The 17,702-nt window shown below is 43.7% G+C and overlaps 1 protein-coding gene across 23 annotated transcripts in view; it reads right to left on the bottom strand.

Annotated features, from left to right (window-relative positions):
- LOC121481394 (microtubule-actin cross-linking factor 1) overlaps positions 1 to 17,702 on the bottom strand; it is a 334,394-nt gene that overhangs the window by 67,159 nt on the left and 249,533 nt on the right. For all 23 annotated transcript variants that reach the window (XM_041738684.1, XM_041738691.1, XM_041738688.1 and 20 more), the window contains one exon: positions 16,030 to 17,501. In XM_041738684.1, the coding sequence (XP_041594618.1) occupies positions 16,030 to 17,501 (1,472 nt within the window). The remainder of the gene's footprint in view (positions 1 to 16,029; positions 17,502 to 17,702) is intronic.

Below are 17,702 nucleotides of genomic sequence, written 5' to 3'. Positions count from 1 at the left end.
AAGTGAAGCCAATAGTTGGCATATGGAGTATCTGGCACTGAACCCCTGAGCTGAGCCTTCGGCTTAACTTAGAGAGCCAGAGAGGTCCCTGGCAAAATGAGGTGTGGGCTGAAGCCTGTGATCAGAATTAAGCAACTAAAGGGGCACCCGCCTGGCTTTGGTCGTAGAGCATGCATGCCACTCTCTATCTCAGGGCTGTGAGTTCAAACCCCATGTTAGGAGTGCATCTACCAAAAAATAAAAAATAAAAAAAAAGGCAACTTAAAAAAGACCACTTACTGGCAAAATACGTCACACTTCATTTCTAACTTCAAAAGAAGCTGTGATCAATTCTGCCCTCTCAAACCCAAAAGACTATCTCCCCATCTGGAAACTGCTGGGAGGGGTTGGGCTGGACTGTATCTTGACAGCCTTTCTAACTTATTCTTTAGTTCTAGAAGTTTTAAAGAAGCCACCCCAAAATCCTGAGTCTTCCTAGTGCTATACTACAAGACACTAGAAACCTTGTCCCCTGAGGAACAAACAGTAGAAAGAACCAAGAATGCTTGACCCAGAGAAGGTTCCAGGCAATGCAATCAATGTGACGGATCTGAAGGGCTGGGATGTGGGAGGAAGGAGGTTTGTTCTGGATGTCTCCTTAAGCTGGCACACTAAGATCCAAGGGCAGATTTGGAACCAACAAAAAACTTTCTCACAGCTATTCAAATAATAGAGTGTCCCCTAAAGGGATGACTTCCCTGACCCTGGAGGTGTTTGAGCAGAAATTCAAGGAATCATTTGGCAAGGATTTGGGGAAACAAATCCTCTATCAGTTTGTTCAGGATGAATTTTAAAGTCCCTTCTAACTCTGACACACTGTGATCCTAAGGTATGATCAGCTTACAGATCTGATACTTAACATTTCAGGAAATCTGGGTCTTAATTTTCCTTTAATTATTCAGCACAACTGGAGAAACCCAGAGAAAGCAAGATCAATTTCACTAGCAAGTCTCCTGGCCAAATACACTCACTTAAGTGTTCAGATATCATAACAGACTGTTTAGTGTGCCAGGGCCCCTCTGGTTGGAAGAATCTGAGGAATTCTGGCTCTCAACTAGGGTGGGTGGTTATTCCATTATAAAGAATGATCTTGATGTGGAATCACAAACTTCATGGCCAGAAATTCCTTTCCTGTTTCCTCACCAAGTCAGGTGCCAACCAATTCAGTCTTCTTAATCCCTCCCCACACCTAGCTATCTACCTTATTGTCACTACTCTCAATGAATGCTCCACATTATAATATAAATAAGCAGAGCATTTTAACAACTCTGAAGTTAAAATCTGAAGTATTTATTGACTTAAGTTATACTCTGACTAAAAGTGTTGAGAGATTATTATAGAGAAATCTTTCCCCAAAGTTACAGTCTTACAGAAAGGATTACATAAAGTTACCCAATTCTTTCCCCCACCACAAAAAAGAAGCCAGAGAGTGGTGAGTCCACTGCTCTCTTTTTATCATCAGTATGTGTTTAGGAAGAAATCAGGAGAGGAAGCACAGGGCTCTTTCTTTTATATCTTATTTTCTTTTTAATCTGTTCATGAGTTTCTCTTTAGTTTTGGTATGTGGAACTCTGCCAATAGCCATCTCAGTGACTGAAATAAATACCTGATATAGCTTTCAGCCTCTTGTTACCCTGATAGCTCCAACAAAAAAAGCATCTGTTCATTTCACATGCTGTGTGTAAACTTTTTAAAAGACAAGTACAGGGAGCTCCAAAGAACCTCTTTGGATGCTTCCCCCACTCCCTGTAACCACAAATATAAGGGCTGAAGCCAAATTTCAAATTAGTTTCCAGTTAGTTGATTACAGAGTTCAAAGAATTCTGTACTTATTTTGAAATTCCTAAGAACGAAATTTGGTGTTGGATTTTCTTTCAGTGAACTTAGAAGAAAGAACAATCCTGGCCCTTCCTGCTGTCTTCTTAATTAAAGACAGCTGGGTGGAGTCTCCTCACACCCTAACACAGCTCCCTCTCCAAGTTTTGAACCCAGCATTTTGCCTTTGCTCCAGTCTTAAACCACGAGCCCCCTAGGACAATCTGGAGACCCCAGATCCATACTTCCTCAGATTGTTTAATGCCTTTTCATGCACCCCTCTCTCTCAGAAGATTAGTTCTGATTAGAGACGGTTTTAGAGAACTCGTTACATCTTGCACATTTTAAATCTACAAAATGCCTTTCATCTTAGGCTTGCTAGACTTTACAAGCACTTATTTAGTGGCAAGTGGAAACTCCACAGGATTAGTCTGTACCTGTTGGGCATCAGTAACTACCATCCTAAGGTGTTTTTATTATAGAAAGATGGCTACAGAGTGGCTCATTAGGCAATACAACATGATATGAAATTTGTTTTAAATGGGATACTGAGGATTTTGATGCTCTGTGAGCTCGCATGTATTTCCAAACCCATGAGAAAACTTTCCACACGCTCTGCAGGAACTCTCATGACCCCTGTAAGCCCTTTCCTGCTTACAGACTTTCTAAAAGACAGTGTATTAATCCCTCTTTTAGCCACTCACCAAGATAGTAATGACAAAAGCATGGGGCTCTGCGAATTAGAAAAGACTGGACAGAAGAACATAGGGAAGGAAGGCAGGGGGAATCATGGAAGGAAGGCTTTATGGAGGGAATCACATTTACTCACTAGGATGTGGATATGCAGAGATGGTGAAGACAAGATTTCTAAGCGAAAGGCTCGAGGCAAGGATCCTAAAGAAGCAAATTCAAAGTAAGCATGGCTTAAGTACAGGCTGTATGAAAGAGAAAAATGAGAGGTCAGAATGGTAAGCACTCAAGGCCGGTTCACCAAAGCCCTTGAATGCCAAGCACGAATTTGTGCTTTATTCAGAAAACCATTATGTTATTGAGATTTACTTATTTCAACTTCTCAGCAGCTCATGAGAGTTACTAAGTGGTCTGTGGAAAGTTTCTTAATAATTTGGGACTGGGTGCTCATTAAACTGCCATTTAATATACACGATCTCATTTTAAAAATCCAAATTCTTAAATTAGCTTGAGGTGGTAAACTTACTTGTCCAAAGTAGCATAGCTATTTGAACTCATGGAAATGAGGAAGGGAGCTGTGAAAGAAATCAGAGAGACCGAATACTTGGACTTCACAACTGAACAGATAGAAAGTAGAGGTTAAGGGGAAAATAAACTTAAAAGAATGCTGTAGCATTACTCTTAAATTCCTGGGGGCATAATTGTCCTATAAAACAGTAGCAGAGAGGAAGAAACTATTTGAAGAAGTTAACATTCAATTTAGAGGATACTGAGTGTGAAGTACGCAAAGGCAACTCAGGTGGAGGTGTCCAGAAAGGCCCCTCACACAAAAGACTGAGGTTTGGGATAGAGATACAGGTTTGGAAGCCTTCCTCCAGAGAAGAGTGAGGAGGTGGACATCCAGGGGTTAACTGTGGAGAGAAAAGGGAAGAGGATAGATGTTCAGAATTTTAGAACCACATATTTGGGAAGTAGGAGGACAAACCAAAAAAGAAAGCAGAATAGCAGCCAGAGAAAAGAATGGAGAGAATACCATGTCAGGAAAGTAAATGCACAGGAGGGTTTTAAGAAAGAAGCTATGATGCTAAATGCTGCGTAACAGATGAGGAGGACTATGAGTTAGACAAGGCCACTAGACTTGGCAACTAGGACATGAGTGAATATTTGGAAGACAACAGTTTCAGTGCAGTGATAGGGGTTAGGATCATATTAGGGGGTTAAGGATAAGCAGTGGTGAGAAAGTACTGATCCCCCCTTCTTCCTGAGACTCTGTTCCTTGGCTTCCACAACACGGCGCTATTCTGATTCTTTTTAGCCAGCACTTCTTTGTCCTTTGGGTTCCTTTTAGGCCTCTTAAGGCAAGTAATTTCATAAGATGTAGCCTTGATTCTTTTCAATTGGTTCAGTATTTACTGGAGTCTACTATGTGCTCTAAATTATACCAGGAACCAAGGGAGAGGGATGAGCAACATGTGGTTAGGAGCCTATGTTCCGGTAGGAGTGGCAGACCTTCACTTTAATTCACTTGCAAGGAGTACTCAGAAAGGATAGCAAACGGTACTGGGAGAGTATCAGTCAAGGGGGTCTGCTCGGGCCCGCAGGTCCAGGAAAGACTTTCCGGAGTAGGTGACCATGTAGGCTTTCATTAGGGACTGAGAGCAGTCTTCCCGCTCCAGGTTTGCAGGACTTCACAACTTTTGCACGTTAACAACTACACGAAATTGCTCAGCTATCTTTATAAAACAGGTCCTTGGAGTGAGTTGCCAAGAAATCTTGCTATAGGGGTCCTTTCTCTAATATTAGAAAAGGAGGTAGGATAAATAAGTCAGAGGGAAGAGATTTATGAAGACTGTCTGTTTCATTTTGTTACTAAAGCAATTCTTACCATTGATCAACAACCAACCAACTTAGGTTTGAATGTAAAGAACTGGACCCCCATCAGAGCTTTTCCTTTGGAATCAACTGCAAGATGACAGAGATATTAAATGGGTCATTTAGTTAGTTGCAATAAATTCAAGCTGGAGGAGGCCTCAGAGAAGTTCAATTTCTTTGAATGCTTAGCATCTTCTTCCCTTGACTCATACATACATACATCTAATTGAACATTAAAAACATGTCTGCTGAAGCTGAAGAATTAAAGCTTTTCTATAAAACTATCTGGATCCGGTATGTATGCTTGGCAGAGAGATTAATTATATCTGTGTTTTTTTAAGCTGCTTTCCTCTGAAGCTACTAAGCTGATACCTTTTCTCCTCATTCCTCCATGCTTTTTTTTTTTTAAAGATTTTATTTACTTATTCATAGACACAGAGAGAGGCAGAGACACAGGCAGAGGGAGAAGCAGGCTCCATGCAGGGAGCCCGACGTGGGACTCGATCCCAGGTCTTCCAGGATCACACCCCAGGCTGCAGGCGGCGCCAAACCGCTGTGCCACCGGGGCTGCCCTCCTCCATGCTTTAATTAAAAGTTTGATTAATATTAAGAAGTGTCTCTCCCAAAGATGCTGACTTGGTAGTTGCCATTGTATGGCAACAGGGGAAGATAACATGGTCTATGTTAAAAGCTAATTAGGCCAAGGACCCTGAGATCATTAAAGCTATCTGATGGGTAACTGAGTTACTGGGGAAGTCACTGAGCTAGTAATGGCTTCTGGTTAATTCTGGTTAATGATATGAAAATAACACTGATTTGTAGAGCACATAAGCCAAGGTCAAAATGGTCTTAGAAAAACATGCTGGCTGTGGGATTTTGATATAAATGAATAAATTAACAAGTTAATGAATAAGTAAGCAAATATGTATATGTATATACATGTACATAAAGTCTATTTAAAGTTGTGTTACAAGTCATGAACTACACTATGTACTGCTACTCTAAGGTTAGAAACCAGCTCTAAACTTGTTCCTCATAAAATTGCTCGGGAAAGCTGTTTGTCCATCCATTTGTTTCACTGCTGCCACTGAACTAACTTTATCCTCATAACTGCCATTTTTCCATGAAGAGAATGAGCTAATCTAATCGGGTACTGGGCCTTAGAGCAAATCTTCTGGAGAATAATTATCTCTAGGCACAAAGGGCATAATTTTTTTATTCAAAAGATTTCATAATATTCCAATTTGTATGCCTGGATACATTTAAAAAAAATAAAAATTATCATTTATTGAGCACTTAATATATGCCTACTGCTTTCATCTACATCACTTAACTCTCATAAAAACTCCAAAGGTATGATTTACCACTGTTCACATTTTATAGTTAAAGTAACTATACAGAGAGGTTAAGTAATTTCCCCCAAGGTCATACAGCTAGCAAATGATAGAGCCGGAATTCAAAGCTGGATACTTCGGACTCAAACTCATATTCAATTTTTCTCACTACACTAAGTTGAGCGAAATATGAAGACTCTGCCTAACTGTGAACTAATTGGGTCAGTGACAATGACTCTAAAGTGATGGACAACTATAAGACAGTATTTCAGGATCTGGCTTTCATTAAGTCCATTTGAAATCGCAGGTTTCTTTCTTTGTTTTGTTCAGGCTAATACTGAAATGAAACTGCGTTCCTTTAACATAAACTAACTCATAGAGAAGGAAGGGAATCCAGAGGCAAGGAGAGTTGAGGAATCCAGGCTAGGATCAGCATTTCTCAGGATTCACAAAGATTTGCCTCAAGTCTTACAAAGTAGACAGCATTTTGAATCCCACAGCTCACATGGCTTATGAGAAATAAAGAGCACTTGTCCCATCAGTTAAATATTCACTAATTTCCAACTACACGCATACCCATAAGTTAACTACTTTGAGGGACACAAAAATGAATTTATTGAGATTAGAGATAGGACAAATGCACAGAATCAGAAAACGTCAAAGTTTGGTAGTCTATGATAAAGGCCAAATGAGTTACACATCTTAAGTCGTTTAGAACAGAAGAAGTAGTGAGCTAGGTAGACCAAGGAGGCTTTGTGGAGACAATGGGACTTGAACCAAGGCTTCAGGTTTGGGTAGAAATAGGTAAAATGTATAAGGAGTGTTTGGGATGAGTGGATGTAGTAGATGGTCTGTATAGGAAATAAGACTAATAAGCGGGGATCAAATATGTAGTTTCCAAGGCCAGAGAAGGAAAAGACTAGAAGCACAAATATAGACCAGTTCTGAAGGATGCCATCAGTTGACCTATCAGATCAGATGGCTCCTACACTGATCTGGGTGAAGGGTAGGCACTCACAGAAAGAAAGGTGAATAAAGATAGAAGCTAAGGGAAAAAAGCACCTAGGAAGCCCAAGTTCTAGAAGGCTACCACATAATTTGTCTGTTTTTTTCCGTGGGAACCATGTGCGTACACGCTTGCTGTCCAATCAGAGGAGCTCTCTGCATTCCTGACAGAGGATCCTTTGTTCCAAACAGCAAGGCTCAAAAGAGACAGAGTCTGATAAAATCACACTGAGACCAGGACTCCCAGCTGGTGCAGGGCCTGATGCCATTCCATAACACACCCTACAGGAAGCAGCTTGAGATACACAGCTGATTGATTTCCACAGCAGGAGCCTTGTGGCAGGGTGGGGTGGGGACTGGTCAAGCATTAAGAGAATTCCTTAGCCATTGACTCAAATTAGTTCACCAGGATCCTGACTTTATCCAACAGATCTGAATAAGTCACTCTTAGAACACTATTTTTTTTTTAAGATTTTATTTATTTATTCATGAGAGACATACACAGAGAGAGAAAGGCTGAGACACAGGCAGAGGGAGGAGCAGGATCCATGCAAGGAGCCTGATACGGGACTCGACCCTAGGCCTCCAGGATCACGCCCTGGACTGAAGGTGGTGCTAAACCGCTGAGCCACCGGGGCTGCCCCACTAACACTATTTCCTAACTAATTTTTTTTTTAAAAAGGGAGGAAAACCATGAAGCTTTCCCAGGCAGTGGAATTCTTTTGTTGGTTAACTTTTACTTGTCATGGCATCTGAAGTGGGGGAAAAAACCATCAAACTCCCACCTTATTCAGAAGTGGGCTGAATAATTCTGTGTACAGAGAGGCTCTCCTCTGTATTAAAGGATGTTTAACAGCACCCACTAGATGCTAGTAGCAGCCTCTCCAGTTGTGACAATCAAAAATGTCTCTGGATATTGCCTAATATCCCCTAGGGGGCAAAACTGCCCCCCAGTTAAGAACTATTGGTCAAGCATAGCTTTTGAGGCCAAACAAACCTTTCCAATCCTGGCTCTAACGGTCACTTGCTGTATGGCTTCAACAAGATGCTATAACACCTTCAAATCGCAGTTCCCTTGTCTGCAACTGGAATTTTCAATGTCTGGTTGATGGGGGGTTAGGGTTAGAGCTCACTTAGACTTAGGTGGCTCTCACTGTACTCGCCACCACACATCACTGCCACTGCACTCCCTCATGCCTGCTTCCCATAACACACTGTCCCACCACAAGGTTTGGCAAGAGCAAGGGCTCAGAAAGGGTGGACTGGAAGGAGTAAGGAGCCCCCTGCTCCTAACCCCCACCAAGGGATCCATAGACCACTACCATGTAGCATGTACTCTTATGCCTGATTGGCCAAGGTTCTGAAAGCTCCACATCTCAAATCATAGTGCTGGTAGTAGGAAAACAGTGTGTGAAGCCTTAGGAATAAGTGTACCCCATTAATCTTTGATAACCAAGACCAGAGACTGGTATTTGAAAAGCACTTAGTGGGGGGAAATCCCTGGGTGGCTCAGCGGTATGGCACCTGTCTTTGGCCCAGGGCAGGATCCTGGAGCCCTGGGATCCAGTCCCGCATCGGGCTCCCGGCATGGAGCCTACTTCTCCCTCTGCCTGTGTCTCTGCCTCTCTCTATGTCTATCATAAATAAATAAATAAATAATAAATAAATCTTAAAAAAAAAAAAAAAAAAGAAAAGCACTTGGTAGTGGTAGTAGCAAAGTATTAAGGAAGGTAGGGAGGGAACACATTCTTCCCATAGCTATGTTTTCCCAACCAGGACAGCTGAGACTTGGGAAGAATCTGTTTGGCAGGAGACAACCCTTTGGTGCAGCTAGGATTTGGTGTAGTGACCTGAAACGACTCCCTGTGGGGCGCATTTCATTCTTGGTGAACCAACCAACCCTGACAATAAAGTGTCCTTCAGGGCAACTCATCACACTTCCTAGAAGCTTCCTGCTTATGCTATGGCTCGTGGGCCAGCTAGCTAGCTTCAAAGTGCCTACGATTTTTCTGAAGCTAAGACTGAGGACTAGGCTAAGGCTTAAAATTGTTTACCATTCATTTCCAGACACAAGAAACAGTCCTGTTTTGCAAGTCTGTGCTTATCTCAACCGTGTTCACTAATCAAACAATGAATGTAAGTTCTGCATGGGGTAAATTCTAGTTTTTCTGGAAACATGTTTTTCTTTCTTTGTATACAAAATCACATGGTGAACCTTAGTTGCAAATGCTACGTGCCGACACGATACATGAAGAATTTCAGTAAACTCAAACTGCTCAGTCCTTTCTTTTGTTGCTTTAAAATCTTCCCTTGCTATCAAAACTTCCAGACAGAGGTGTTTGTGTGTGTGTGTGTGTGTGTGTGTGTGTGTGTGTGAAATCCATCAACGCTTCCTGGACAATCTTCCATTTGGTTTTACTACCTTCACTAAGGCATGAGGCTCCTTTAAGATGATGTAATCTTAAAAATCCCAAGGCTGTAATCTTGGGATTTTGCTTTGTGATGCTGCTGATATTTAAAATACTAATGGGGATACTGTAAAATGGGGCTGGAAAAAGTTCAACACGAAGCAAACCTAAAGTCTTAAAGGCACCTTCTTCACCTTCTCCCCACCCAGTGGGGGCGGAGAGGATTATTACAGAGCACTGGGATTCTTTGGGTGGGGGGTTGGGGAGGAGTGGTCTCTGAAGGGTTATAAATATCAGCAGCCAAACTGTGAGTTTCTGGGCTGAGGAGAGCAACTGACAGACCGCAGTCTCCCCTTAGAGGCAGGGAACAAGGAAGCTTCCTGAAGTATTTCCACACAGGAAGTTCCTCTTCTCTTTAGAAATGCATCATCAACCAAACACCTGCATCAACAGCTCTACAAAAAATAAACTGCTGACGCCAGGAAAAGTGCCTAGGAAATTTTAAGCCAGACATGGATTAGTACCAGCAAAAATCAAGAATCCGGGGCCTGGCCTAGAGGCTGACTTAAAGAAAGTTGCTGCTACCACACAGTCTTAATCAGATTATGAGAGGGCGTCTGGTACATAAATATTTAACTTAATCAACCAGCACCTTTTCCAGCTGATTTCTAAATTTCCCACATGTAGGTGGCAATTTTCTTCTAAATCAGTGGTTCTCAATGGAGAAAGATTTTTGCCTTTGAGGGGACTTTGGCAATGTCTAGACAGACGTTTTTGGTTGTCACACAGGGGAAGGGTTGCTACTGGCATCTAGTGGGTAGAGATCAGGGATGCTGTTGAACATCCTGCTACGGACAGAACAGCCCCCCACAACAAAGAATTATCCAGCCCCAAATGTCAAGAACGCCGAGGCGGAGAAACCTTGTTCTAGGGCATTCTCTTCACTTCCCTGGACTCTAGTAGTTCCTTTTTTTTTTTTTTTTTTTAAGATTTTTATTTATTTATTCATGAGAGACATAGAGAGGCAGAGACACAAGCTGAGGGAGAAGCAGGCTCCATGCAGGGAACCCGACATGGGACTCGATCCTGGATCTCCAGGATCCTGCCCCGGGCTGAAGGCGACGCTAAACTGCTGAGCCACTGGGGTTGCCCACTCTAGTAGTTCCTATTGGGGTAGCCTTGTGGAAGGAAGGAAAGAAGGAAGGGAGAAAGAGAAAAAGAGAGAGCAGCCTGGGTGGCTCAGCAGTTTAGCGCCTGCTTCAGCCCAGGGCATTATCCTGGAGATCCCATGTCAGGCTCCCTGCATGGAGCCTGCTTCTAACCTCTGCCTGTGTCTCTGCCTTATTTTCTCTCTCTCTCTCTCATGAATAAATAAATAAAATCTTTAAAAAAAGAGAGGGTGGGTGGGAGAGAGGGTAAGGCAAAACCAAGTCAGGCCAAGGGTCAGCACGAGGCAGGGCAAGGGGTGCCTACTCAGCTTACCTTGCTGTTGTAGAGCTAGAGATACTGAAACCTCTAGGTGATAGACAGGTCATACCAAGTGTGGTTTCCTTTCTCTCCAAGGGCAGGTAGATAATGCTGATTTCATTTGCTCTATTCTCTAGTGAATCTAACTGGCAAAACCATAGATGGGCTGATACTGTCTGTAATTGTTTGAAAGGAAGGAAAGTATCTTTGTGCAAATTGGCAGCCTTTCAGCTTCACATCAGGCCCTGTCTTCTAAGGGTTTTCACATGTGCTCAGAGGGAAGCCTAAACTCGCCTTCTATGAAGCTGGGGGGTGGGGATCAAATGAAGAGGTTTACTGGGCTTTCTTGTTCTGCCCTTATGGTGGGATACTGAGTCTCCAGACAAAGGCTGCAAGCATGCACAATCCCCGACCTGGGGCTCTGTTCGGCCAGAATTAGAACTGAGAACGGTCCAGCCTCAAGTAGTCCAGCCTCAAAGGCAAGGAAGGAAAAGACCAACAGGCTTGGGTGCTTCCAATGCATCATTAGGTGAAGTGAACCTTTGTGAGAAACCTACAGACCTTAAAAAGGTCTCCATTTTTTCCCACTTACTCTTTCTTGTCACTGAGTGGTACAGTGCTGAGTCTGAGGCCTGGCCCGAATATGCAGTAAATGTAAATATACATGACATTCAGAGTGCAAGGGCATCCAGGTTTCTTGATATTGCTCTTGATGCCTAAACCACCACCTACTTTCTGACTGAGAAGCCACTGTGGTTCTTGGGCAAGGGTATGTGTGTGTATACAGGAAAGGGCTGGTCTGAGACTCAGAATGATCCCAATTCCTGACTATAAAACTAGCACAGGGAATTTCAAAATGAGGAAAAGCCTCTTGTTATTATCAGTTAACAGATTTCTTTGGCTTATGTTTCAGTGAAATAAAGGTCCCTCCTTTCTTGTTAGTGTCCTGTTATGCACATACAATTCCTTTTCCTCAATAATCATGGACTCTCTTGTTCAGGAAAACAAAGTTTCCTGAAGAGATTAGCCAGTCTTTTCCTTCCAGTCTTCTGAAAATATGCTCAATATTCTCATTTGAGATTCCTGGAATGGCTGAACCCAGTAAAGTGCCTAACTCTGGAAGGTTTGAGGTCTTTGCCTATTTAGAGTGGGAGAGGACTCTCTTCCCACTTGATAGATCCCCACTAGCTGACCATATTCTTTTTTTTTTTCACTGATTTCTTGTTTTATTTTTTATTGTTATTTTTTTTAAATATTTTTTTTAATGTTTATTTATTTATGATAGTCACACACAGAGAGAGAGAGAGAGGCAGAGACACAGGCAGAGGGAGAAGCAGGCTCCATGCACGGGGAGCCCGACGTGGGATTCGATCCCGGGTCTCCAGGATCGCGCCCTGGGCCAAAGACAGGCGCTAAACCGCTGCGCCACCCAGGGATCCCTTGTTATTTTTAATAATAAATTTATTTTTTATTGGTGTTCAATTTGCCAACATACAGAATAACACCCAGTGCTCATCCCATCAAGTGCCCCCCTCAGTGCCTGCCACCCTAGGTGACCATATTCTATAATTTATTCAGAAGCAATTGACAGAAAAGACTTTCCAAGGAATAATGACTTTCAGGTTTTCATGTCATTTAAGGAGGAAATAACTTTTCCCATAAGCTGCCTCTCCACGCATTTCTCAGCACTACTGCGCAGAGGCTGAAGTAAGCCCAGGGTAGTCCCCAGGCCTGACTCATCCGTCTATTCCACCATCCGCAGTGGAGTTAGCCAGGTCAGAGCAGAGCCCATGCTTCTGTCTATAGACTCACATCCTTCTCTCTTCAGCAGATTCTGTGCTGAGAGTGTGATCCCATTAAAAAAAAGCTGAAATCTTAAAGCTAATGCTGTTCTATAATGTTCATCTTCACCTCTGGTTTTTCCTTATTTTTAAAAATGATTTATTTGAGAGAGAGGGAGAGTGAATGTGAGTGCACACACGAGTGGGAGGAGGGGAGAAGCAACAAGCAGACTCCCAGCTGAGCAGGGATTCCCAGTGAGTCTGGGGGCTGGATCCCAGGACCCCAAGATCATGTCTTGAGCGAAGGCAGAGCTTAACCGACTGAGCTACCCAGGCACACCTCTGGCTTTTCCTCTGAATCTGAAAGCAGAGTCATGCTTTATGCATCTGGTCTGCTGCTTTAGTGAGGAGAGATGAATCTGTTGCTGGATGCAGAGCACATTCACCCGGAACTCAACACCCAAACCACGAAAATGACTCAGTCCTCAGGATGGGCCCAAAAAGACCTTCCCTTCACTCAGCCTCCAGAGGACTGTGGGACTGACACACACAGAGCTTTTCCCCCTCCCATTGTTTTCACTTCCCATGAGCTCAGTGGGAGCTGAGCCAGGAGTGTGCTCCTCCCCTCCTGACCAAATGCTGGGAGGAGGCAAAAACTCTACCCGAAGACTTTGACTTTATAAAGTCAAGAAGCCTGTGGAACCAGGCTTCTGACTTGCACCCCCAACTTGAGGACACACACAGGGAACACAACTCCACCACCCTCTTTCTCCTTTCTTCCAGTCTTGCATTTCCACACCAGTGCCCTGCAGAGAAGCATACTCTGCAGGTGGCCAGCTCATCAGTGTCTGGTCCCACCCTCCACATCCAGGGTATGGTAGTGAGAGGCTGAGTTTTGGAAACCAGTGAAACAAGTATGATATAACAAACAACTATGCAGTGACTGAACTCTGAGTAGTTTTAGGTTACATACTAGGCTACAAATAAAATACGGGACTGTCCAGTAATTTCTGAAAATCTTTCAGCTGCATCAAAATTCAGAATGTTTCTAGCAATGAAGGATGAAATGAAAAGGAAATGATTAGTTGTCCTCAGATCCAAACACTCTGTGTGCCTGCCTATGGACTCTTTTTTATATTCTAGCTTGTATTTAATGCAATTTTAACAGGCTTGTTTACTTCATTTTCTAGCTCACTGAAGATGAGAAGCAAGGGACAGACTGCTAAAGGCTGTGAGAAGTAACCACGGTAGGAAAGAATACCTGCTGCCTGGGGAAGGGTGAAGAACAGAAATTGCACACACACTTGAGAGGCACTAGACAAGAACCTCCGTACCCAAATCAAACTGCATAGTCACTTAAGAATATTCAATACAAAGCAGCCCTGAATGTCTCTAATATCCTTGAGGATATCACCATCAGAGAGAACAGTACCATCTTTTTAATAATGTTAAACCATACTTATAAAGAAAAACAGGCACAACATAGTGTTTAGAAGATTAGGCAAATAACATTTAAAATAATTCCCATGTAGGGGATCCCTGGGTGGCTCAGTGGTTAAGCACCTGCCTTTGGCCCAGGGCGCGACCCTGGAGTCCTGGGATCAAGTCCCGCTTCGGGCTCCCTGCATGGGGCCTGCTTCTCCCTCTGCCTGTGTCTCTGCCTCTCTCTCTCTATGTCTATCATGAATAAATAAGTAAATAAAAATAAAAAACAAAAAAACCCCAAATAATTCCCATGTAAATCAGATTCTAGTTTGATAAAACAAAATATCAAAGCCCAAAGGGATCGGCTTCAGTTTTCTAAGTCATTCATTTAGTTGGTTAGACAGTTAATTCTAGGTAACCCAGAGCCTGTAGAAGACAGTTTCTCCTTTGAGGCACTTACAGTGGAAGAGGCCAGAACGCCACACATGATGAAGCAAGAAAGGCCACCCCACCACTGCAATGGAGGTGTGGGAGTTTCTTAGAGGAAAACATGTGGGGATCCCTGGGTGGCGCAGTGGTTTAGCGCCTGCCTTTGGCCCAGGGCGCGATCCTGGAGACCCGGGATCGAATCCCACGTCGGGCTCCCTGCATGGAGCCTGCTTCTCCCTCTGCCTGTGTCTCTGCCTCTCTCTGTCTCTCTCTCTGTGACTATCATAAATAATAAAAAAAAAAAAAAAAAAGAAAACATGTGGGCTCATGGGTCTGAATTTTCCCTCCCTACCCTCTCCTTATTTGGGGCCTCAAGAATCCCCAAAATGATGATTTGCTGCTCCCAGATATAGCATATCCAAACACTGTTAGGGGGCCTTCACCCAATGTCCCGCTTCAGAGCTGAACATCCCCTAAGCAGGGAGGCCTGGGTGGCTCAGCAGTTGAGAGTCTGCCTTTGGCTCAGGGCATGATCCCAGGGTCCTGGGATCGAGTCCCGCATCGGGCTTACTGCATGGAGCCTGCTTCTCCCTCTGCCTGTGTCTCTGCCTCTCTGTGTGTATCTCTCATGAATAAATAAATAAAATCTTAAAAAAAAAAAAATCCCCTAAGCAGAAGGCCTTCCTGAAATAGCCACCTGTCTGCATGTGGATCTTGTAACTTTCCTCAGGACCGTGTGGGACTCTGTCCTGGTGTCACCACCTCTCCATCCGTATCTGTACTCAAAAGAATCCTGACAGGCAGGGGCCTTAGAGAACAAACGAACTCTGACGGCAGGAGTATGACTGGTACGTGGGAATAATTAACACCAGTGCTGGAAACAGTGCTGGAAGTAGTCTTTCCACATCTACTCCATGCACCAAGAAGGAAAAGCAGCTGAGGGGCCTCCAGCAGTGGGCTGAGGCCCTTTTTGGCATCGACAACAGAAGAAACGCAGGATGAAAGGCTCCCATCCTGAGAGCCATGACCCACCAGGCAGTCCTGAGAGTTCCAAGCCCCTAACCTGGCAAAATCACATTTTCAAGTCAATTCCTCCAGTCTTCCCCTGTTGTTTTAATTTGGACTCACAAAATCACCAGACTGGAAATTCTGACTCAGGCAAAGAATTAAAACATTTTTGCAGTTAGGGCAGTGCTTTTCAAACTCTCCTACAGGCCAAGTACTTGTACTCCTGGGGGTCTGGGGTATAGTCTTAGGCACTGCCTGCTGTTAAGTGGGAAATTTCTTTAAAGTGTCACATTTTATCTTAATAACTCATGAGAATTTTTATTTTATTTCATAATACATCAGTAACTTTCCCCTGAAGTATGAGAAAAAGAAAGCCAACACTTTAGGAAGATGACCCTTGTTTATCTTATGACTTCTTACACCTCAGTTGAAAAACAGGGACCTGGAAAAACTCTCTCTGCTGTTACAAATCACAAGAGGAGATTCTCAGAGTAAGCAGTAACATTTGGACATTTCTTTCTATATCCTTAGTTGGTTATCAACACTGAAATAAATTACGATAGAAAAATGTTCAAACCAGTTGCCCAGAATCCAAGAGACTGTTTAGTCTTCAGATAGTGTGCTTTGACGGGGTTGGAAGCGAGCATAGCAGCCTCAAGGGCAGAAGTTAAGATGTATATACACCAGGTTTCCAAGCTACATGAAAAGAAATACCTATCAGATGGCAAAAGATGAGAAAACAAGGGCAAGACTTACTTTAAAATCTGCTAACTGTTGGTTGATGAGATCCACTTCGGTCCCCACGACCCACTGGAGGGCCTCCCCCTCCTCTGCTGCCGTGGTCATGTCATTGAGGGCTTTCAGCTTCCTGTAGAAATCCTCTACGCGGCCCAGAGTCAGTTCCAGCTGCTCCTGGCGAGCTCTGCTCCTCTCTGTCAGTTTACCACACTGCTTATTCAGGGCTTCGAGCTCCCTCTTGAGACCTAACAAATCCAGAGTCCCCTCTTCCTCCAGCATCTGCCGACACTCTGCTTCAGAGGCCTCTATGTCTAACCTGAGGGCTTGGCTTTTGTTGAGAAATAGCCGTACATCCTCGATTTGGGACTGGAGGCTATCGGTGTCTCTGCCGATGGCACCCATGCCATCAAGCTCATCGTCCAGGTCCGCCAGCTGAGAGAACATCTCTCGGACACGGCAGTGAAACTGGCCAATCCCTTCCAGCTTGTTTTCCATCATCATGCAACCACTGTTCACTCTTTGCTTCACTTCCAGGAACTCTTGCTGGGTGACCTCGGCTTGACGAAGAAGTTGGGAAGCATCAGATCCATCTGGGGCATCTTCCACCAGGCCCTGAGTGAAGTTCCTGAGATAGTCTACCTGGGGCTCCAGAGTCTGCAGCACTTCCTGCTGAGCTCTTAGCTTCTCCAAGTTCTTGTTGCTACAGGCTTGGGAGCCTAGAGCATCAAAGATCTCAAGTTGGTGTTTGGCCCCTTCGACTTTCTTTTCAATATTTTTAAGGCTTTCCTGGAACTCCTTGAGTCTCTGAGTCATTTCTTCGAGAGACCCTGTTTTGGCCTGTAGTTCTTCTGTAATGGAATCCATGTTCTGGTTGATCCCAGCCTTCTCATCCCGGATATCATCTTCATCTGTTTCAGAGGAATTGATCAGAATGTCAGCAGCACCGTTCAGTATTTCTAGCAGGGAGCGGCGCTTTTCCACCTCACTCAGCATAGCCTTTGATCTCAGGAGGCTGGACTCTAGCTGCACTGGATCCAGGGTGACCTGCAAGTCAGACATCTTGGCCTTACAATCTTCTATCCATGGCACGAGGTCTTGCACATGCCACTGATATTTCTGAGCTTTTTGCATACAGTCCTTGAGCCTGGATTGTCTGTCTGCAGTTTTTTTACTAAGCTCTTCCCAGTGGCTTTTGAGCTCAACCAACTGGTTTTGTAAAGTCTTTTTCTCTTCTCCAGGAGGTACAGAAAGAAGCAAAGATTCTCCTTCAGCCACAATCACCTCATAGGAACCACTGTGTTGATTAAGGCTCTTCTGAAACTCTTCATTCTCCTGTAGCTGAGACTGCAGCCGCTCCAATTTTGCAGAAATTGGGTAGTTTTTCGCTTGCTGGCTTTGTTTGTCATCCAACCAGGTTCTTAACTCATCAAACATTTGCTGGAACTGCTGGGTGCTGGCAAGAGCTGCCTGGAGTCTGTTCATGCGATCAGCTGAAATGAGAAAATCAAATTTAAACCAATCAAATCTGAACTGGGCATTAACATGTTTGCTGGGAGTATATGGTCTCATCTTAGGGGATGGAAACTAATGTCACCCGAGGGCCTTCCATAAAAGCAGCACAAAGCTAGTCTCCTTTATATACTAGATCTTACTTAATCCTTATACCAACCTTATAAGATGGTCTAAGTAAC

Source organism: Vulpes lagopus, chromosome 23 (assembly GCF_018345385.1).
Source record: "Vulpes lagopus strain Blue_001 chromosome 23, ASM1834538v1, whole genome shotgun sequence".
In the NCBI taxonomy this organism is placed as follows: domain Eukaryota; kingdom Metazoa; phylum Chordata; class Mammalia; order Carnivora; family Canidae; genus Vulpes; species Vulpes lagopus.
This window is presented reverse-complemented; position numbering and strand designations above follow the sequence as displayed.